The following is a 23,329-nucleotide window of genomic DNA, read 5'->3' on the forward strand; positions in this document are numbered from 1 at the left end:
TCAGAATCTGATTGCATCACTGACACTGATCCATCTTGCTACTAAATACTGAGGGCCCTAGTAGCAAGGTAATGATCCATGAGGACACCTAAAGGATCCTGACCATGTCTGCGCTGCTCTTGGACTATAGCTCTAGATCACCCCACCTCTCTCCTGGAGGTATAGCTGCACACATACCGAAATCTTCCTCCAGCATGGAGGATAGCTTATCAATCTCGGCAAACATTGTTGTTTGGTCTTGCTTGTCCTTCTTCCTGAGAGGACACTGCATACTGTAGTGGCCAAAACTCACCACACCTCAAGCACTTGACCTTTGACAGTTCCTTCTTCTTCTTCTTTTCCCCCTCCCCCTAACTAGGACCCTTAGATGCTAAGGCCACATTTTCTTCTTCCTTCTCACCCTTTACACCCTTGCTGCTACTGCTATTGATGGTACTCTTTACTAGAGCCTGCCTCAACTCCTCTTGTTGTAGATCAGACCACATCCTATCCCATTTAGGCAATGTGTCTCTACCTAAGATACTTTAGAAAAACACCTGCTAGTCATCTGAGACACTATTAAGTGCCAATCGTACAAGCTTTGTGGGTTGGGGTGCCTCCCCAACGAATGATAGTTGATCTCGGACTTCCTGAATCCTGGTGAGGAAGCCATCTATGCTCTCACCCTTCTATATCATGATGCTCCTCAACTTCTCCTGGAGAAACATCTTCTGTTGCTCAGAAGAACTCTGAAATAGCTCGGAGAGAGCATCCCACATCTCCCTAATCGTACCTTTGTCTGCCACATGTGAGACTACAAGATCTCAAACTCCATCTAAAACCATCAGCTTCACCTTTGCCATTTCCTTTCTGTACTCCTTGAGTTGATCGGCATCCTAGGGTACTGCTACCACATTCTCCATGTAGGCTTTCAGGCCATATTCAGTCAGAAGGAAAGACATCCCAACCTTCCAGATGACAAAGTTAGAAGCTCCATCCAAACTATCCTCATCTCTAAGCCCAATTGTGGCCATCTCTGAATTTGGTTGAAAAACTCCCTCTTCCTCTACTTGGCTATTGAATTTGCTATTCGCACTCCCTTTTGGAGTGAGAAAAACTATCTGCAGCAGATGCCGACTACAACTGGGAAAATGGATTTCTAGGCTAGAAACCCTCTAAGAGAAATATCCCTTTGTGTGTGCTCTTCCTCTTCTACCCGGCATTGATTTCGCTATTACAAATTGTTGTAAAACCTTTTGCGCTCAAACAAGGAATCTGCTCAGCGAAAATCCGAGTTGTTGTTGCTCCCTCTCCTGTTGGAATCACTAAATCCGGCAATCTAAATTTTTCTACCAATCTGCATTGAAAAATCAATTTGCCCAGCAATTCGAAATGCCTGGCTTAGGCTCTGTGCAGCCTCTAGAAATTTGTCCCGTTGCTCCCTCTAAATAGCGAATTTCTACCTCGGCTTTTGAGCTTCCCTGTCTGATCAATCACACTTTGATACCATGTCAAAATTTCAAGTCTGAAATCCTATCACAACAACTGGATATTATTCTTCTAATTGTTAATTAATTTAACAATTTATTTGCTACAGAAAATACTTAATAAATCACACTGCAACCTTCACAAATAAAACTCTGGAAAATAATAGCGTTGGATGTTGAAATTTCTAAATGTTACCCATTAGAAATCCCGATTGCATTATCTGGTCTATTTCACCTACTTGTTTATTCCTTAACAAGTTATTTATTCATATAAATACTGAAAATAAACACAAATGTAGCCTTAGCTCATATACAGATCAACAATTGAAATACTAGACAAACACACAAGGGACAACGTTATTTTTGGACAATCTTCCCCGAAAGAACCCAATGCGGGAAAACTGGTGCAGCAGTTCTGAGAGTTTTATTATTATGCAGATTTCTTGAGTACAACTAGGGTGCCAAACTAGCTCACCCAACAGAGATTTTTACACGGTAGTAATACTTCTTCTCGGAGACAGATATTCAGCTTCTCAGCACTAGTTTACCCCATGAAAATCCTTCCAACACTTCTCCAAGGCTTTGTGTCATCCCTGCTAGCCTTTGCGTAGCTCTAGAACCCTTTGCGTCAGCTTTCTACCTCTCTACGTCAGCTCTCTGGCCCTCTGCATCACCACGCAGGCCCCTCAGCCTCTGCACAGTCTCTAGCTTCCTCTGCGTGGCTCCTGCTGCATCTGCGTAGCCTCTTTAGTCACTGCGCTGACCCTCTTCCACTATCTTTGCCTCTCTGCTATGTACTCACTACCCCTCGCTGCAACAAATCACTAGTTCAAATTTTCTCAGCAAACCCCGCTCCAGAAAATCAAACTAACTGATCAATCTTGGTGTATCTCCAAGTGACCCTCAAGCCTCTTATACTTTTTCTATTGAGTCTTCAACGGTCGAGATTAAATCTCTAATCAACGGCTAAAATTAGATTTGGCTTGATCCATGTCTTTTAGAACATTCTCACCCAGTTTTATATTAATATCCATTAATATTTTAATTTTCCTAAGTTTAGACTTAGGAACTCCATTAAAAATATTACTTATTTTAATATCTCTCTAACCGGATGGAATTTTCCCAAACCATTTCTGAGTCTTGGAGATCTCATGTGCTTTAGCCTCTCCACCAATTTTCATGGCTAAAGCACATCCGATGCTACCACAAATCAACACTCCCTCTTAACGAGAAATATGCTCTAGTAATGTTCCACCACTGAACATCACACTAATCCTTCCACACTGATACCTGTGTTGATGCTTGGCCTGCTGCTCAACATACACTAGACTATTTCTTTTTGCATTGCTGCCCTTGGCTCTGCCACTGCCACTGCTACATATGTACTGCAGCTCCCTCTCAAAATGTTGCATCATGACCCTATAGCACTACCGCTACCAACTGCTGCACTGCAACTCAGTTACCAAGAAGTAAGTAACTGATCTACTCAAACACTGACATCCTTGTCAGTCCGAAAGCCTCCTGATGTTGAAGCTATACCTCTACTGCTATATTGTGCTCCCTTTGTTGCCTTTGCACTGCTGCAAACACCTTTGTGCCTCTCGCACTGTTGCAACCTCCTCTATGCATTTCGCACTGCTGCAAACACCTTTGTGCCTCTCGCACTACTGCAACCCCCACTGCGCTGTTACAGACCTTTGCACTCTAGCATTGCCTTGTCGCTCCATCGCGTCTTGCTTCTACCGACATCCATCATCCTGCTACTGTCATTCGGGGCTCCCGTAGCCGGATATGATCCAAGAGTTTGGGCACCTCAAGGATCCTGCCCCTCATCTTCTGTAGTCCTCCTGACTACAACTCGTGTCTCCCCACCACTTCTCTAGAGGTGCATGAGCACTCCTGACACAATCGTCATCCGTCTCAACTTCTTTCTCCGCCTTAGTCGGAGTTGCTTTGGAGTCAAAAGCCTCTCCCTTATTCTTCTTCCTGTGACACTGGGTTGCATAATGACCCAGTCCCCACAATGGAAGCACTTCACCTTAGAGATGTCCTTCTTCTTACTCTTCCCTTGTTGTCCCGCAGATGCCAGAGCTACATCCTCCTCCTCCTCTTTCTTGATTCGACCTCCTTTGCTGCCACTTCCTGCCTTGGTCAACCGTCTGATCTCTTCTTAGCGAAGAGCTGCCCACATCTCTTCCCATCCTAGAAGAATAGCTCTGCCCAAAATGCCTTGAACAAATGTCTCCCACTCCTCGGAGACTGCATTCAGGGCGGTCCTCACCATGAACTCCTGATCCAATGTGACCCCTATGGAAGTAAGTTGGTCCCGAATCTCCTGCAATCTGAGGAGGTATAGGTCTATCTGCTCCCCCTTCGGCATCTGATATGACCGCAATTGATTCTCCAATAGCATCTTTCGCTACACGGAAATGCCTTGATACAAAGTCGTCAAAGTATCCCACATCTCCTTTGTCGTGTTCTTATCGGCAATATGTTGTACTACATGATCCTTGACCCCATCAAGGATTATGCATTTTGCCTTGGCCATTGCATCCTCGTACCTTTCATTATCCGCTAGGTCAATTGGGATAGCCACGGTTCTCAAGGTGAAGCCCTTGATGCGATGTCTATCCAAAACAGACAAGATCCTGGCTTTCCAGAAAGTTGGAGGCCCCGTCCAACCTATCCTGATCCGTCAGTCCGTTCATTGCCATCTCCGCTCCTCTACTGGACTCCCTCTAAATCTCGACTTCCCTCCTGGAAGTTCTCTTCTAAACTCTCTCTGAATCTCGAATTCCCTACTAGAAATCTTCCCGCCAACTATCGATCCGATCCTCTTTGCAACTATAACTCGGATCTAGATTTCTTGGCTAGAAATTCATCAAGGCAGCGACTCCCTCTACCTCGGTTCTATCCCATTAGGTATTGTTCTACTTCAACGGCAACAACACCCCACCAGCTCCACAATCTGCCCACAGCTCCCTAGGCCCCAACAACTGAAGAAACTGAGCCTCCCAGCTCTGCGCAATCACGGCAAAGGCTGAATCACTCTTGCGTGAAGCCTACCTGGCTAAGTAGGATGACGTGGCTCTTCGTGAGCCTCTTCTGCCTCTCTCTGCCTCTGCGCTGGCCCTCTTTCTGGCTCGAAATGAAGACGCAAGCCCTCTGTGTCACTCCTTCTCTGTTGCCTTCTGCTTAGGAGCAGCTCTGTCTCTCGGGACAACTGCTACTACTGCAAATTTCCGATATTGCTGGTGCCTTTAGTTTTCCTGTGATCTGCAACGCTCTGATACCATGTTGAAATTTCTAAATGTTACCCATTAGAAATCCCTACTGCATTATCTAGTTTATTTCACCTACTTGTTTATTCCTTAACAAGTTATTTATTCATATAAATACTGAAAATAAACACAAATGCAGCCTTAACTCATATACAGATCAACAACTGAAATACTAGAAAAACACACAAGGGACATCGTTATTTTTGGACAATCGTCCCCGGAAAAACCCAATGCAGGAAAATCGGTGCAGCAGTTCTGAGGGTTTTATTATTATGCAGATTTCTTGAGTACAACTAGGGTGCCAAACTGGCTCACCCAACAAAGATTTTTACACGGCAGTAATACCTCTTCTCGGAGACAGATATTCAACTTCTCAGCACTAGTCTGCCCCACGAAAATCCTTTTGGCGCTTCTCCAAGGCTCTGCGTCAGCCCTGCTAGCCTCTACGTAGCTTTAGAACCCTCTGCGTCAACTTTTTGCCTCTTTACGTCAGCTTTTTGGCTCTCTGCGTCAGCCTTCTGCCTCTCTGAGTCAGCTCTCTAGCCCTCTGCATCACCCACACAGGCCCCTCAGCCTCTGCGCAGTCTCTAGCTACCTCTGCGTAGACGCCTTAGTCACTGCACTGACCCTCTGGCACTATCCCTTTGTTAGCCTTCTGCCTCTCTACGTCAGCTCTTTGGCCCTCTGAGTCACCCACGCAGGCCCCTCAGCCTCTGCGTAGTCTCTAGCTGCCTCTGCCAAACTAAGCAGAACCTCGCTACTCAGTCCAGTAAGCTTCTCAATTGAAGCAGATTGTTCCCTGTACCCAGAAACCTCAGAACAACCAACTCTCCTTCCGTAGGTAACTCAAGTTTACTTCTTCAATATCCCCTTTGTTCTTCCTTCTTCCTCTCCATTCCCCTTCCCAAACTCTTCCTTTTGGTTTATAAACTGATTCTTGGCGGTGGCCGTCCTTCCTCCAGCACCCACCACTTCATTTCCTCATGACACCCTTCCCATGTCGTGTCATGTACATTTCTTTTTAAAAGGGTATATTGATTTTTAATTAACTTTCTTTTCTGATTTTATTTTAATATAAAGGTTAGACTTATATTAAAATACTTTATCATTAGTTTATTTTTATTATTTTATTAATTGATTAATATAATTTTTTTATTAAAATTTATTTATTACTTTTATAAATAGGTCGTTACAAGGAGGCAAAGGACAGCCAAATACAAAGGACAAAGAAGGACTGAAAGCGCTGCTTGTGAAGGATTACATCAGCAAGTCGAGCTATTTGTCTTTGTGTTTTGTGGGCAGTTGAGGACCTAAAGGATAAGGCCTCAAGCCCTAGTTGTATATGTTGTATCATAACATTTGTATCAAGGTTTATGAAGGGCCATGATCCCCAATACGAGAACCGTATGTTTGTTTTATTGATGGACTGATAAAACAATATTTTCGGCCATATAAATCTGTGTACTTTGTTGATTTCACTGTTGATATTTTCTGTTGTGCAAAGTTGTTCATTGTTGAGCACTGCTAGTGTATTTATGTGCTAGTCTAGTCATAAAGCAGACCTAGAGTGCAAGGGAATTTCAATAGAACACAAACCAATAGAACTCCATACTAGAGGTGAAAGTATTAAACTCATTTTCTTATGGCCAATATCTAGCATGTACCAACAAAGTTAGGAATCATCACCACATATTTGAGGCCACTCCGATATCTTTTTGTACTTGATGCTCAGGTGTAATTGCTGAAAGTACGTGGACCACAACAAATGGTAATCATTCTACAATTTTCCTTGCATCTACATTTGCAAAGTCTTATGGTCAGTGCTAAGGATTGTTTTCTTCCCATGATATAATGTTTCCACTACCAACAGGCCCAAAAAATGGAGAAAAATTCCTTCTCATAATAGTCTCTAAAAATCGCATCAAAAATTGACTTCTTGTGATAGGCCATTGAATGTTGAGGCTAAGAGAGCACTACACCAACAACATAATCTAAGGCAACTATCTAAATTTCAGATGATTATGGCATATATGGCATCATAAGGATTGGCTCTGAGCAAAGGCAACACTTTAGTTCCTTATATGTGTTTTGTTGTGCCTCAACCCAAAAAAGTTTCACCTTGGTTCCACCAAGGCCACCTAGCTCAAAGGCTAATCAATATGGAAGAACCTCAACACAAACTTGAATTAAAAGTTGGCTAGGTTAAGAAGCTAGGGAGCTCCATTAGTGTCTTCAAAGCCACCCAATTGCATATGACTTGGATCTTCGCTAGATCCACATGCACATCGTGCTCATCCAGTATGAACTCTAGATATTGAATTCTTTGCATGTCAATTGAGCACTTCTCCATGTTGGCATATAGCCTATGTTGCCATCAGGTGCTCGCCACTTGCTACATTGTTGAAAACTTGAATGTGCTTTAGATGCTCTTCCCAAGTTTTGGTTCATATCGAATGAGCACTTCTCCAGGTTGGCATATAACTTGTGTCACCACAAGGTGTTTAGCACTTGTTGAATGTGTTTTAGATGCTTTTCCCAAGTTCTGTTAGAAGCCACAGACTCTCATTCAACCCCACAATGCCACTAGATTGCATCGAGAATGGAAAATGGATCATGAAAGTAGAACCCATTGTTAATATTTCCACCACAAAGGTGTAATAAATTAATAATAGAAACCAGAAAATCTGTAGGAAGGTGAGTGCCTCTTACACACAGATATAGGTGAAGCGGACACCATTGCATTTCATCATTAATAGTGGCAGCTAGAAGTACCAGATCTTAGTGTAGGTCATCAAGAAGGTGAAGCTGCCAACAACATCTCACCCCTAGTCATACATCATCAATTGGGTGAGCCAGGGGCAAGATATCCACATTAGTCAGTGATGTTGCCTACAATATGCCATTAAATCCTTCAAAGATAAAATGTGGCACTGCACCATTTAAAGTTTGTGATGTTCCTTTAGGACAGCCATATATGTGGAAGCATCAACTTGTTTGTTAACTGATATGAAAATCCATTATATTGCATCAAATGCTTCTAAGATAAAATGTGACATTGCCCCATATAAAGTTTGTGATGTTCCTTTATGGCAGCCATATATGTGGAAGCGCCATCTTGTTTGGTATCTGATATGAAGATGTTAATGTTAGGCAACAATGGTATGTTCTATGCTTTAGAGCAATTTTACTTCAATTTCTTAATTAGCCCACTATCAATATCCAGTTTAGCAATCACATCAACATGATAGTAAAATGCAGATAGAACATAAACATAAACAGTAGAAGACAAGCCAAGACAAAAGGACACAAGATGTGGCAACAGCCAAGGACAAACCCCAATGTGGGGAAACCCTTGATCAATTCTTCGTATAGTCTTCAATAGTTCAGCAGAGAGAGATAGTACAATTTACAAATCTGATCATTTATGACAGCAGCAAAAGAGCCCTAACCAGAAAAGTCAATGCTAGTCAACAGGGCAGATTTGCCCCTCAACTAATTGGTCAACTTTAGTCAACTTTGGCCTCCAAACAGCAAGATGAATCAGCCTCAAACAACCCAAAAATAGCCCAGTCAAAATATGGTCAAACAGCCCACCTACGGTCCACCCTAGCTACAGTCAACGTTGGTCAAATTCAATGTTTAGCCTCGATTTCTGTGCCCAGAAATACGGCCTGCTCAAACAAATATAGCCCTCACAAAAAACGCAATCAAGGTCAATGCATGCTGGTCAACACTTGGTCAAACTATCCAAAAATTCAATCCCCTGAAATATCGGACGTGATGAGAGAGAGAGGCCCAAAAATCCGTACCCAGTCAATGAGGGGAGAGAGAAAGAGAGAGAAGTGTGAAGATGAGTGTGTCCAAATGAGGCTAAGGCATCATGTATTTATAGCAAAAGTTGAGGATGAGACGTGATTGTTGGGCTTCTGAGCCTACATAAATTTGTTGGCTGACCTTGACAATTTGTCCATAATCAAAATAAATTCATAACTCCATTTGTACATGTCGGAATCAGATGATCTTTAGATCAATCCTACACCTTTCGGAGAGAAGAATCCATGAAAAATATTAGTTGTCATAAATAAGATGACCCATGTAGAGTTTGGCCCTACTTGCCAATTTTAACACTCCCTCTCAACTAAGGAGAACTCCATCTGCTAATCCATCTGCCAATTTGTACTATTTGTACTATCTCTGCCATCAATGCACTGCTCTGCTCTGCTTTGTTGAACTATGAAGAAGAATAAGTGATCGAGAATGTATCATACCATTCTCTATTGACCCGAAGTCAGTCCCAAATAAAAGAGAGTGTCGCATACCACTCTTACTGACCCAAAGTCAGTTCCCATTGATCCCAGAACAATATCAATCATCCTAGCATAGGGAGTATGGTAGTACACGATGTGTCCATCGATAGTACTATGGTCCCTATCCTCATTTCCCTACTCATTGGCCAGATGAGAGGTACTTCCCATGAGTCCCATACTGCATGGGTAGGATGTCTTAGCAAGAGAAGGATGAACCACTCATCCTGCCTACATGTCGCCAAGGGATATCACAGGGGAAGGCTGAACCACTTACCCTATACACAACAAACCACTAGAAGAAGGCTAAACCACTCACCCTATGGTTGCTCAAGAAGTACCCCAAGCCGCCCGAAGCTCCCAGAGCTCAATGTCCATCTCATACAGGACCCTCATAAGAGGATCTCTCCACGACTCCAAGTCATTCTCGAAAGGCCAAGAACTTGACCTTCCCCAAGGGCTTCATCATAATATCGGTGACCTGCTCATCAGTGCTAATGTGATGAAGCCTTATTGCTCCTCATTGTTCCACGTCCCGGATAAAGTGGTACCTGATATCTATATGCTTGGAGCGATCATGAAACACGGGATTCTCTGATAATCGGATCCCACTCTGGTTGTCGCAGAGGATCGCGGTGGTATCCAACACATGTCAAAATAGCTCACTGAAGAGCTTCCTCAACCAAACAGCTTCACAAGAGGCCATACTAGCAGCTATGTATTCGGCCTCGGCGTGCTCAAGGCAACCGATTTCTGCTTCCTGCTTATCCAGGATATCGAAGCAGAAACCAAAGAAAAACAACATCCAGAAGTGCTCTTGCGATCCACCACACTACCAGCCCAATCAACATCAGAATAACCATGCAGCCTCACATTTCCGGCAGTGTATCTTAGTCCATGAGTGATTGTGCCCCGAAGATATCTCAGAAGATTCTTGGCAGCAATCCAATGTATATGATGAGGCTCAACCATGTATTGGCTCAATATGTTAACTGCAAAACATATGTCTGGACGGGAGTTCACCAGGAACATCAGTGCTCCTATGAGTTGACAATACTCAAAAGCATTTCCAAATTCAGGTCCGGCAGCACTACCACATAACTTCTTAAAGTTAAATTCCATCGGAGTAGTCACAGGCTTGCAGTCCACCATCCCAAATCTTTCCAATATCTTCACAACATATTTTCCTTCAGAGAGGAAAATTTCACCTGCCTTTTGCTAGACCTCCAACCCTAGGAAATAGTGCATCGGTCCTAGGTCCTTCATCTCAAATTTAGAAGCCAACTCCCTCTTCTATTTGTGAATGAAAGGGTCTACACTTCCATCAGCTCCATGCTTGAATTTGTAGAGCCACTTAGAGGTGACAACTGATTTGTCCTGAGGTCTAGTGACCACATCCTAGACATCATTCTTCATAATTGACTCATATTCTTCATTCATAGCATCCCTTCCATACTTGATGCTTCACGGCTTCTTCGAATGATGGAGGCTCATTTTGAATGATAGTGCTCATGGTGGTCAAATATCCTTGATACCTGTTCGGCTTCTTGCTTTCACAGAAAGTCCCCCTTGGTGCAATGTGTCTCTCAGCATCTTCGAGAGTCTCCCTGAGCCATGAAAGTCTCCTCTTGGAGGAGAAAGGCTCATGAGGAGGATCTATAGGATCCATAGGTTCATCAACATCAAGCATCGTTTTGTCCTCTTTTTCACCCTGATTTCCGGTGTCAGCTTCTTTGGCCTTCCTTAGGATAGGAAGGTTGTTGATCTTCCAGAGGGCCATATCTTCGTCGAAGGTGACATCATGACTTATCTCAACTTCCTTTTGACCAGCCACATAAATTCTATATCCCTTGGAATTTTCACTATAGCCTACAAAGATTCATTTCTTCCTAGATGCACCCAATTTGCTTCTTTTCTCTTTCGACACATGAAAATATATTGGACTTCCAAAAATTCTAAAATGAGAGACATCGGGTTTTCTTACCAATGAACATTTCTTCGGGAGTCTTGGAGTCCAATGCTTGATGAGAGCATCAGTTTTGAACATACATGGCGGTATTTGCAGCTTCAGCCCATAGAAACTTCGGAAGGCCTTAATCATGTAGCATGGCATGAACAGTTTCTACAATAGAGTGATTCTTCCTTTCAGCCACACCATTTTGCTCAGGGGTCTATGGTGTTGTAGTCTCCCTCTTAATGCCAGCTTCTCTGCAATATTCTTGGAAACATTGGATTCGTACTCAGTCCCATTATCAGTCTTGAATATCTTGATTTTCTTCTCGAATTGGTTTTCGATCAAGACTTTGAAATGTCGGAACCAGGTGAACACTACTTCCTTCTTCTTCAAGAAGTAGATCCAGGTCTTGCAAGAATAATCATTCGTAAAGGTGAGATAATATAAGTATCCTCCCAAAGAGTTTAAGCGCATCATACCACATATGTCGGAGTGTATCAATTGCAATATATCTGTGGCCTTGCTATTACTTGAGGGGAATGGTCCCCTTGTAAGTTTTCTTTCGGCACATCCCGGACATACACCTTCATGCTCTACTTTGAACTCGGGCATACATGTCACCATTTGTCTCACATCGGCTAGGACCTTATAATGAATATGGGCAAACCTCCAGTGTCGTAGTTCAAATTGTAGAGATGTGTCATAAAACATGGCTCCCAATGGACTTCCTCCAACTTAATACAAAGTGTCAACCCTGAACCCAAGAGTAAAAGCATCTTTTAAATTTCTTTTCCAAACACGTACCTTTCCATCGATGAATGCCACCTTGAATCCTTTATCTTCCATCGCTAAAATGGACACCAGGTTCTTCTTGAGATCGAGTACATATAGTACTTCCAAATGAATAGTGTTACCTTGATTCAATTGAAGGGTAACATTCCCTACTCCCTTCACGGGATAGGTGGCATTGTCTCCAAGGATGATCTCCAAGTTTGTCCCATTTTCTATCAGATTAGAGAGGGCTTCCTTGTATCTGGTGAAGTGCCTTGAGGCACCACTATCAATCAGCCAATTTCCCAAAGTGTCCGAAGGAGAGGCAGTGGAGAGGGCCAATACAAGATAGTACTCTTTTTGCTTATTGTTAACAACATTGGATTCTTCATGCCTAGAGTTCTTTGATTGCTTAGAGGGTCGACCATTTCTTTGATGTCCCGCGTTCCTTTTTCCCTTACCATTGGACCCACCATTCCTTTGATCGTTGTTGTTGAAGTTGCCCCTAGAATGATTGTGATCATCATCATGTGATGTGTCCTTTACTATTTGGACACTCCCTTACATAGTGGCCAAACTTATTGCAAACAAAGCATCTTCCCTTCCTTCCATTTTTGAATCTCGGTCTTCCTTGACTTTGCTTCTTTGAACCTGCATTGTTCTTCCTCTTAGCATGAGTGGAGAATGCAATGGGGTTGCTTCTATTAGAAGGCGTTTCCTGTTCCACCATTCTTGTTTCTTCTTGAATGCATCTCGACATCAATTCTTCAAATCCTGGAATTCGATCAGTGTTGAGTATAGTGGTTCTAAATACATACCACTCAGTTGGGAGTCCTCAAGGGTAGTGAGAGTAAGTTCCCTATCAGGAATGACTTCTCCAATCGAGAGTAAATCATTCATGATCTCAATAATCCTCAAGAAATAGGATTGAATGTCCTCGTCCTTGCCCTTCTTAATATCCTTCAACTTATTCTTGAGAAATAGAATTTGATTAGCATTGCTAACCTAGAACATGCAGACCAATCTGTCATAGATCTCCTTGGAGGTCTTCAACTCAGAGATATAGGCCACCAGATGCTTGTCAATGGAATCCCTGATAATCTTCTTCACTTTGACTTCAGCGCTATTGTACTTGGTCTTCACAGCGACCGGTGAATTTGAAGGAGGCTCAGGGATTTTACTCTGCACATAATCCATCACTTCTTTTTCTTCCAAGGTCAAATCAAGAGACATCTTTCATCCATGATAGTCAGATTTATCATGGAGCTTGTCTTCAACCGGGAAGTAGGATGAGGAACTCATTGACCCTTTTGTCCTTGTCCAACTATCTTTGGTGATTTCTCTTTCACTCTTGTTTGGGCTTTGTCTTCACCTCGCACTGATACCATGTTAATTTTAGGCAACAATGGTATGGTCTATGCTTTAGAGCAATTTTACTTCAATTTCTTAATTAGCCCAATATCAATATCCAGTTTAGAAATCACATCAACATGATAGTAAAATGCAGATAGAACATAAACATAAACAGTAGAAGACAAGCCAAGACAAGAGGACACAAGATGTGGCACCAGTCAGGGACAAACCCCAATGTGGGGAAACCCTTGATCAATTCTTCTTATAGTCTTCAATAGTTTAGCAGAGAGAGATAGTACAATTTACAAATCTGATAATTTATGACAGTCGCAAAAGAGCCCTAACTAGAAAAGTCAACGTTGGTCAACAGGGCAGATTTGACCCTCAACTAATTGGTCAACTCCAATGAACTTCAGCCTCTAAACAGCAAGATGAATCAGCCCTCAGAACAACCCAAAAACAGCCCAGTCAAAATCTGGTCAAACAACCCACCTGCTGCCAGCGCTAGTTGCAATCAACGCTGGTCAAAATCAACGTTTAGCCTCGATTTCTCTAACCAAAAATGCGGCCTGCCCAAACAGAGATAGCCCTCACAAAAAATGCAATCAAAAGAGGTCAATGCATGCTGGTCAACGCTTGGTCAAACTGTCAAGAAATTCGGTCTCCTGAAATTTCGACCTCCTGAAATTTCGCTCTCCTGAAATTTCGAACATGATGAGAGAGAGAGGCCCAGAAATCCATACCCATTCAATGAGGAGAGAGAGAGAGAAGTGTGAAGATGAGTGTGTCCAAATAAGGTTAAGGCATCATGTATTTATAGCAAATGTTGAGGATGAATAGACGTGACTGTTGGGCTTCTAAGCCTACATAAGTTTGCTAGCTGACCTTGACAATTTGTCCATAATCAAAATAAATTCATAACTTCATTTGTACATGTCTGAATCGGATGATTTTTAGATCAATCCTACACCTCTCAAAGAGAAGAGACCAAGAAAAATATTAGCTGTCATAAATAAGATGACCCATGTGGAGTTTGGAACTTTAGCCCTAGTTGCCAATTTTAACAAAAGATCCATTGTATTGCATCAAATCCTTCAAAGATAAAATGTGAAATTGCCTTCTTTAAAGTTTGTGATGTTCCTTTAGGATAGCCATATATGTGGAAGCATTATCTTGTTTGTTAACTGATATGAAGATCCATTATATTCCATCAAATCCTTCAAAGATAAAATGTGACATTGGCCCATTGAAAGTTTGTGAAGTTCCTTTAGAACAACCATGTATGTGTAAGCATCGTCTTGTTTGTTAACTGATATGAAGATCCATTATATTGTATCAAATCCTTGAAAGATAAAATGTAACATTGCCCCATTATATTGTATCAAATCCTTGAAAGATAAAATGTAACATTGCCCCATCTAAAATTTGTGATATTCCTTTAGGACAGCCATATATGTGGAAGCATCATCTTGTTTGTTAACTGATATGAAGATCTATTTGTTAACTGATTTATTTTAGTAAATACATAGGACAATGCAAAGTGGCCCTAAATTATGCATTCCCAAAGCAGCCCTCTAGCTGCTTGGAGAATCCTTTTACAATACATGTATATTTATTCATCATTGAAAAAATCTAAGCTATATCTGCCCTCATCGCATAACAGTAAACCCACAATTATGACCCGGGATGCACTTCAACATTAAATTTACCTTAACAGAACATATAACGTGACCCTAGAAGGCAAAGGGATGACTGAACGAAATATTTATAAAAATGAACTTACTTGTTTATCCCTGACAGCATCCTCAATCCGCTTCTTGACCGCTGTTACATGAGTAGGAGCACAAATCATTTAAAAGATGACACATAAATTTCATTACAATAAAGGCAGACAGTGGCGACACAGGGAATCGACCCCAAGCCGCACACAGACATACCTGGTTTGTCAACTTCGTGCTTAAAGAGGTGAAAGAGATGAAAAAGCTGCTGCCTGGAGAGCATTCCTGAGTTCTGCAAACTTGTGGAGCCCACGCTGGTGTCTTCCAGGCTGAATTCGGGGTCTACGATCGATTGCGAGGCTGACATTTTAGTCCCTGAAATCCTACGCGGACCCTCTATTATGAGACAACGCTAAATGGGAAACCAGCAACGACTCCGAGAACAATTGCGTATCAAGCCACAATGGACCGAGTAACAGTGGACATGAATCCCAAATTTTAAATCCTTTTTTTGTTCATTCAAAATTTTATTTGTATGAGGTCGAGACAGTGCGTTGTAGGACGACGAAGTTCAAATTTCAGAAGGTTTAGAGTTTTAATTTAGATGGTTCGTTTTCACTAGAGAACAAGTCTTTTTCAATTCTAATTACCAACATAGACCCATCTTAACCTTGAATCTATAAAGTGTCAAGAGATATCAAATCTTTTTAGATACAAACTTCTTTTAAAGTGAAAAGAAATTTTATCTCTCTTGACACTTGATAGATCCCAGGGTAAGATGGATCTAGATTGGTTTTTATATATACACATACCATATCTAAGTTGGATCTATTTCTCGGTGTCTCTCTCTTCCCTCCCTCTCTACTCTCTCCCTCACTCTCTCTTCATCCCTCCCTTGTCACCCCATCTCTCTCTCCACCTATCTCTCTAGGTATGTTAGGCCACCCATTAAGGGCTATTTCTTTAAGGAACTTGAATATGTAATTGGAGGATTTTATCCATACTAAGGATTAATTTAGTAAGAGGCATTAGTCACTAATTAGGGGTTTCAATGATTAAGATGGTGGTATGTCAAGCCACCCACCCAGGTTTAATTTGTTGAAGGATGTGAATAAGAGGTTTGGAAGTTTATTGCTCACAAATGTTTAAATCTTTATGAAGCATGATTAGCAAGTTTTGAGATTCACCACCCACCAAGGATCAATTCCTTAAGAGGCACGTGAATAAATGTTTAATGGAGAAGATAGTGTTATGTCAAGCCATTGATCAAGAATTCCCTAAAAGATGTGGTTTAAGTAGCTAAGGGGTTTGCAATAAAGACTATGGTATGTCAATCATCTAACAAAGTTCAATTTCTTTAAAAACACAACTTAGTAGTTGCAAAGATTTGATGGTGAAGATATTGGTATATCAAAACGTCCATAAAAAATCAACTACTCTAAAATATGATTAAATGATTTAAGAACTCGACATTGATAAGAATGATATGCTAGACCATCCACCTCATTTCAATTCTCTCATAAGGTGAACAATAACATCTTATGTGCAAAGAATGCAAACAAAAACATATCATTAATTATTTATTAATTCACTAGAATTTGGGATCTTATACTCTAAAGACACAAAGTTTAAGGCTTAGTTTGTCAATGCTTTACAACCTAGTTTCCTTATAAGGATACATTTTATTCAAGATGAAGTATTGTTTCATTATTAGCATAGATCCATCTTAATTATGAGTCTTCCCAACATGAAGAAGGATCGAATCTCTCAACATGTAAAACTCTTTTTGAGTGTAAAATTTGAAAAATGGTTTGCACCAAGAAATTTGATCCCATTCACCCATTCACTGCTTGATAGATATGAAATTAAGATGGATCTATTTTGATGTAATTTTGTAATGAGATATACATAGCATAGATTATATGTACATGTATAAAGAGATTATTATAAAATATTAAATTTTTATATGTTTATTAACTATGAAGTTCTAAAATATCATGATTACCAATATAAATCACCAATGCTTTAATCTATATAGTAAGATGATTATATATATATATATATATATATATATATAATTTATTTTAATGCAATATACATATTATCATTTTTTTAGAAATTTTCTATAAATTTATTAATAAAAATAAAATTAAAATATAATAAATTGAATTCAACTGACTTATTGTTTCTATTATAAATTTTTACTTTTTATTACCTTTTTAATTAATTTGGCATTATGTTTTATTGTTTTGTTCAATTTTTTTCAAGAAAGGGGTGTGACCCCCTAGAAGAAGTGTGATACATATATCAATTCATTTACATCATGGTTGTGTCATCTGACAAGCAACATATCGTGTCTCATGCGAATGGAACCCGGGTGGGGAGGTTATCATTAAACCCTCCCAACCACCCGGGATATCATCCATTTAACACTTCACTACATCTCTCCCATAATAGAGAGCATAATTGTTTTTTTTTTTTTAATGAACATTGCATCTAACATCCCATTTATCTAATGCTCCACAACAACATCTCCCTTATACCGAGTTGTAGAGCGCCTGTTGGTGCAAAAAAAATTAATTTGGTCTTTTCAAACACTTTATATTTATAAATATAAGCTTTTGGGGATACACCTTTTATTCCAAGCACAAAGTTTGAGGTTATGATGTCGATCTGTGATATAACAAAATAAATCAAAGTATGAATTACTCATTTCAATGTTTATTCCTTAATATGATAAACCTTGAGGTCATTATCAAACATTTTGGTGTGGACTTATATTCACATGTACAAAAGCTAAAGGCTTATTCTCCTTTGGGCCTTCTATGTTTTACATGTACATAGTTTAAATTTTGCTTCCTTTAGTGGCATGGCCATAACTCAGTCTCATGATTTTTCAAAAGGCTCTACTTTGTGGAGTAGTGCAATGGTTCACAACATGCATGTTAGAATATGGATACATCATAAAGAATCAAATGTGCATACAGTCCATATGACACACACAAGGAAATTTGTCTACTCAATCTCAATATAAAAAATCAAGATACACAACTTTATAGCATACCTATTGTTTTACTCTAGGTCAATGGCTTCTCCTCTCATGTCCTCGAACTATGTTTGGTACATCTAGTTTATATCGTGCACTCTCATCTAGCATATATTTCTTTTGTGTGTGCTCTCGTATAGTATACATTCCTTTCACTTGGGCTCACCAAACATGCTTCATGTCTCACTTTTATTCTTGATATACAATTATGTCATGATTGCGTGTATCACACTAACTCGTATCACACTTTGTTATGTCACATTGACTTGTATCACACTCTCTAACATGCTCACGGACATACAATTTTTAGATTTAGTACAAGGGTCTACAACGTACATGTTAGAAGATAGATACACCATAAAGAAGCAAATGTGCATAAAAGTCACTTAGACAACATTCAAAACCAAATTCCATATTACACCCGTAGCATAATTTGTTTAGATTCTCATTATCATAAATTGAGATGCACATACAACTTTGAAATATTCATCTTAATGATCTACTCTAGGTCAATGGCTAATTCTCCATACTATTATCTCCCATTTTAGCTTCCATCCTACTAACTATCCTCACTACAATGGAAACTATTTTACGTATTCCTTCATTGGTTAACTACCCAACTTCCTCAAACTCTTTATTTGCTTCCAACATCTCTTTGTGTCCCATTCATCACTTTAACTTCCTTCAAGACTTTTCAACTCTCATTGGCACTTCATTTATACATCTACCATTTCACCTTCTATCATGACTCTTTAGTTTCCATTGATGTGCTTTTTTTTCACACATGAACTAATCACACTCACCATCTACCCCTTGTTATATGCCTATTACACGTGCTTCTCCTCTTATGTCCTTGAACCATACTTAGTACATCTAAATTTTATTGTGTCCTCTCATCTAATGTATATTCTTTCATGTGCTCTCACCAAGCGTACTTCCCATCTCACTCTCATCCATGTCGTACAACTATATCGTGATTACTTATATGTATCGCACTCATGGACATTGTGGTTTTAGAGTTAAGTGCAATGGTCTACAACACACATGTTAGAACATAAATGCACCATAAAGAGTCAAATGTCAATAAAATACACTTAAACAACATTCAAAATCAGAGTCCATATTACACCTTATCTACTTATTGTCATTATCATAAATCAAGATACAAATACAACTTTGTAGTGTGCATCTTAGTGCTTTACTATGGATCAAAAGATAACTCTTTAAACTATTACCTCTAACATTGGCATCCATTTTTCCAACTATATCAATTCTAATGACAACTATTATAATTATTATTTTACTAGTTAACTATCTAGCTTCTTCAAGATCTTCATTAGCTTCCAAGACCTCTTTGTTTCCCATCCATCGCCTCAACTTCTTTTAGGACTTTTTAGCGCTCTTTGACACTTCATATCTACACCTATTAGTTCACCTTCCAACATTCTTTCTTTTTCACATGTACTCTCATCACACTCACCATGCACTCATTGTCATGTGCCTTCTATGTGTGCTTCTCCTCGTATGTCCCTAGATCATACCTAGTGCACCTAACTTTTATTGTATGCTCTCATATAGTGAACATTCCTTTCATGCTTGTTCACCAAGCATGCTTATAATCTCACTCTTGTTCACATCATAAAACTATATCACTCTTGCCTATATCGTATTCCCTTGTATCACACTTACTTATTTCACAATGACTTGTATCACTCTTATTTGGCATGTTTGCAGACATAGTTGTTTTAGGGATGTTCTTGCATCAACTTCCCCTTTATGAATAAAAAAATGTGGGCTTTTGTGCTAATCCTTCATCCTAAATAATTATTATGCATGGTACATTTTCCATAAGTTAAAAATGGTTTGACAATATAGTCTTTTGACAAACTTGGATGGAGACTATCATAAGTGAGAACCTTTTGTCCTTGGAGAGAGCACTTAAAGAAAGACTCAGGCAATATGGATAAGGAAATTCAATTGGTTGACATTCAGATGACCCAACTGAGCTTTGGTCATCTAGTCACATTAGGAGGTTTCAATAGGTTGATAATTCTATGATGTTAAGGGGAGTTTGTCCTAGAAGCTAGATAAAACATTAGACTCAAAGGAAATTGTGGGTAGATTTGATTCATCACATGTGTTGTCAAATGGAAATATGAGTCATAATTCCTCTAGTTCCAAGGATTATTATGTGAAGGAAAAATGGATAGCTGGAAATCTTGGCACAAGTATGAACATCAATAACATTAAAGGGCCACATTTTCTACAATGGAATCTAGATCTTTCCCTTGATGCCATGGAGTTTTTGTCAAAGGTGGAACCAAAAATCAAATATTTTTTTATAGCATGTACTTAAGGAAGGTTTTTAAGATGTAGAGGGTGATCTCCTAGTGCAATTAACCTGTGTTGGAACTTGGGATATTTTGGAGGGTAAGGTTAGTTCAGTTCTAATCTCAGTGGTAGTTTTGAGGTACAGTGGTCAGAGTACTACTTATCCAATAAAGGGTGAGATCTTTATTGAAGGGAGTATTGACTTATGATCCTTAAGTGGAGAAATGAGGCTTTTGTCTTAAGGAATGTAGGCTCAATAAGGAGGAAAGAGTAAAGAAGGTTCAAAGGATGATCAAAAGAAAAGAATCTGGAATGCAGATGGTGGTGGGGGAAGACTTATGAGAGGATCGTGTATTATAATACATAGGTCAAGAGTTGATTGACATGATTTTCAAGAGTCAAATCACAAAAGGCACTCTAAATTCAAGGGTGCAAAAAGTCCAACGATTTCTAATAGGCTATGGATATCTCTTTTACAAAAGACCCATGTCTAGCTAGGTTTTCATTTTCCTCAAAAGAAGATGCCAATAAATTACTATGGAGTAGTTTGTTTTGAGGGTCTTCCTTTTTATCTTTGAAGCCATGGCATGCATGCTTTGGTTCACAATCATAGGTTACTACTAGGTTACGTATTTGTGTAAAGGTTCCATGGTTACCATTGTAGGAATAAATGGGGAAATTTCTAAAGAAGCTTGGGAATAATCTAGAGAAATCTATCATGGTTAATCTATCTTGCAAGTCAAGTTTTCTTCAAATAGTGGCAAGAATCTTGGTTGTGATTGATAGGAGGGTTTCATGGAAACTTTGAACATTATTATTTCTATACAATTCATTCTCAAATAGTAAACTATTGTAATGCCCATTTTTAATGTTCATGATAGGATTTATATGAACACTAAAAGATCTTTGTCAAAAAGGTATGCAAGAGAAAGGATGAATGTACAAAAGTTCCTTTAGAAAATGTCAATGAGATCTCAAATTTGAGCCAAGGAATGGTGAAAGATCCAAATTTTGGTTCAAATCAAAGGGCACATGAATTGAGGGATGGGTGAGGAATAGACAATGCAATATGCAAAAGTATTAAATTCTAAGGGGACTAAACAATCCAAGGACGGGCTCCTGAAGAGGGTGATAATAATGAGTATTAAAGAAATCAAGAGCAATGTTACTCCCCATAAGTAATTTGAACTATAAGAAATTACTAAAGGTGAGTTCCAACTTTATTATGTCCATGTGCCTAAAAATAATTCATGGCACCCCTTCTTCTAAAGTCTCTCTTCACTGGAGATTGTTAACAAGTTTAGAAACTCTCCATCAACTTCTGGCTTAAATTCTTGTCACTTTGATCTCTCATGTCAAATGAGATGCTAATAAAGTGGCCAACAAACTAACTAACCATGGTTCTCAAGGGCCTACCGTTTATCTCAATCAACCTTGGTTGGAAGACTCAAACCTTCCTCTTTTTAATGTTTGCAAAACATTGGCTGCTAAACAATTTTCTCCCCCATATGAGGTGGCTAGTGGCATTGAATGATTCAAAAGGAGAAGAGAACGGTAGGGATTTCATAGTTCGCAAACACAAGCTCATCTCAACGGATTGGATGAAGTGGCCAAAGAGAAAGAGATAAAGGAGTTGAATCCAGTTTTAAATGAGGGCGAATATGGTTGGAAACCATAATTCCATTCCTCTCGAACCATGTATACTCATTACTGTCGAAATGTTGAATTATATCAACAAGCCTAGTTATTTATGGCTTATGACCTCAAGCTCAAAGATGAAGACTGTGGTATGATATTTTTCATCTTATAAAGCATCAAGGAGGATTGGAAGACCTGCAACACAATGTGAAAGCAATATACCAACATTTGGAACCCAAAGTCCCATTGCCACCAAATGGGACTTGTGTAGGGACTCATATTTCATTCCCCTTCGACATGGATTCCCTTATCCATGTTCCTCATATCTAAGTTGAAAACTCTCTGTTTTTTATATAGCTATGTAGTTTTTCCAATTTGTCTAACAGATCTCAGTTTAATTCAGTTGTTAATATATTATTAGCACAAACAATTTGTTTAGAATGGTATAATAGAATTTTTTCCTTTTCTAGGAAAAGCAGGGCCTGGTTTCACATTGGGCAGGCCCTACCAATTTTCCAAACAATATGTATAGCTTGGTCTCTTTTTGGTTTTGCTACTGGACATCGTAGGGCCAATGTGATTTCTAGATTGGTAGGCTACCCTTGCAACAAACTCATTGTCATTTTTATGCTTAGTTAATTTAAATTTTGAAGTTACACAAAAAATTGAGTTCTAGCTTGGATGTTACAACCTATAACCAACTCCTTCATAAATGGAATTTAGCCCAAATGGTAGACACTAAGTAACAAAAAGACAACAAAACCTTGGTAGCTTTAAAGGCCTAGTTTATATCCCAACAGGAAAAGGAAAATCAAACCCTTCTTTTACTTCTAGCAATGAATGTAGTGGATGTTCTTTTGAGAAGCAAGATCATTTTGTTGGAGAACATAAAGTGACATATTAATGTTAATACATTTAGAAACTTAGAAGCTAGTTAAGATCAACTTAGTCTAATGTGTCTTTAGGTAAACGTGTGTTTCTTTAGTAAGCATTTGTAGTTGTGTAATCCAATAGTCACAATATGGTCTAGACATAAAGTGATTAGATGGTTCATATTCTCGTCGATACTAACAATTGTTGATATGTGTCTTAACACTTGATTGGTCCAAGCTCTTCGTTTAAATAACATGGAGGATATTTCTTTGTTGATTGATTGTGAGAAACTCCTGTATGACCAAAAATTTCTTTTGCATTAATAAATTACCTCGTGTAGCAATGTTTGTTAAGGCCCTATTTTCCTCTAAGAGTGTTGTAACTACATAAAAACATTAGTGTTATGATATTTGATTTGGAAGTGTGAGTAGTTACTTAAGGTGTCCATCTTATGAGGAATAATTTGTTTAATTGATATCAACTATGACCTCATAATGGGGGAAGACCTATTGGGTAGTGAAGAACCTAGGGCATTTGGGTATGATGGTATGAAAAACCATGGGCATATGTCAACACAGAGGAATTATAATATTC

At 39.4% G+C, this 23,329-nt stretch overlaps 1 protein-coding gene across 1 annotated transcript in view; it reads right to left on the reverse strand.

Moving 5' to 3' along the window:
* LOC149177321 (uncharacterized) overlaps positions 1–15,433 on the reverse strand; it is a 181,258-nt gene extending 165,825 nt beyond the window's left edge. The window contains exons 1-2 of the mRNA XM_089420084.1: positions 15,067–15,433; positions 14,913–14,953 (exon numbers count right to left, since the gene is read on the reverse strand). Of these exons, the coding sequence (XP_089276210.1) occupies positions 14,913–14,953; positions 15,067–15,214 (189 nt within the window). The 5' untranslated portion in view covers positions 15,215–15,433. The remainder of the gene's footprint in view (positions 1–14,912; positions 14,954–15,066) is intronic.
* Positions 15,434–23,329: the final 7,896 nt, after the last annotated feature.

Source organism: Pinus tabuliformis, chromosome 4_1 (assembly GCF_031772625.1).
Source record: "Pinus tabuliformis cultivar Carrire ecotype Pingquan chromosome 4_1, CPIR1, whole genome shotgun sequence".
Taxonomy (NCBI): Eukaryota; Viridiplantae; Streptophyta; class Pinopsida; order Pinales; family Pinaceae; genus Pinus; species Pinus tabuliformis.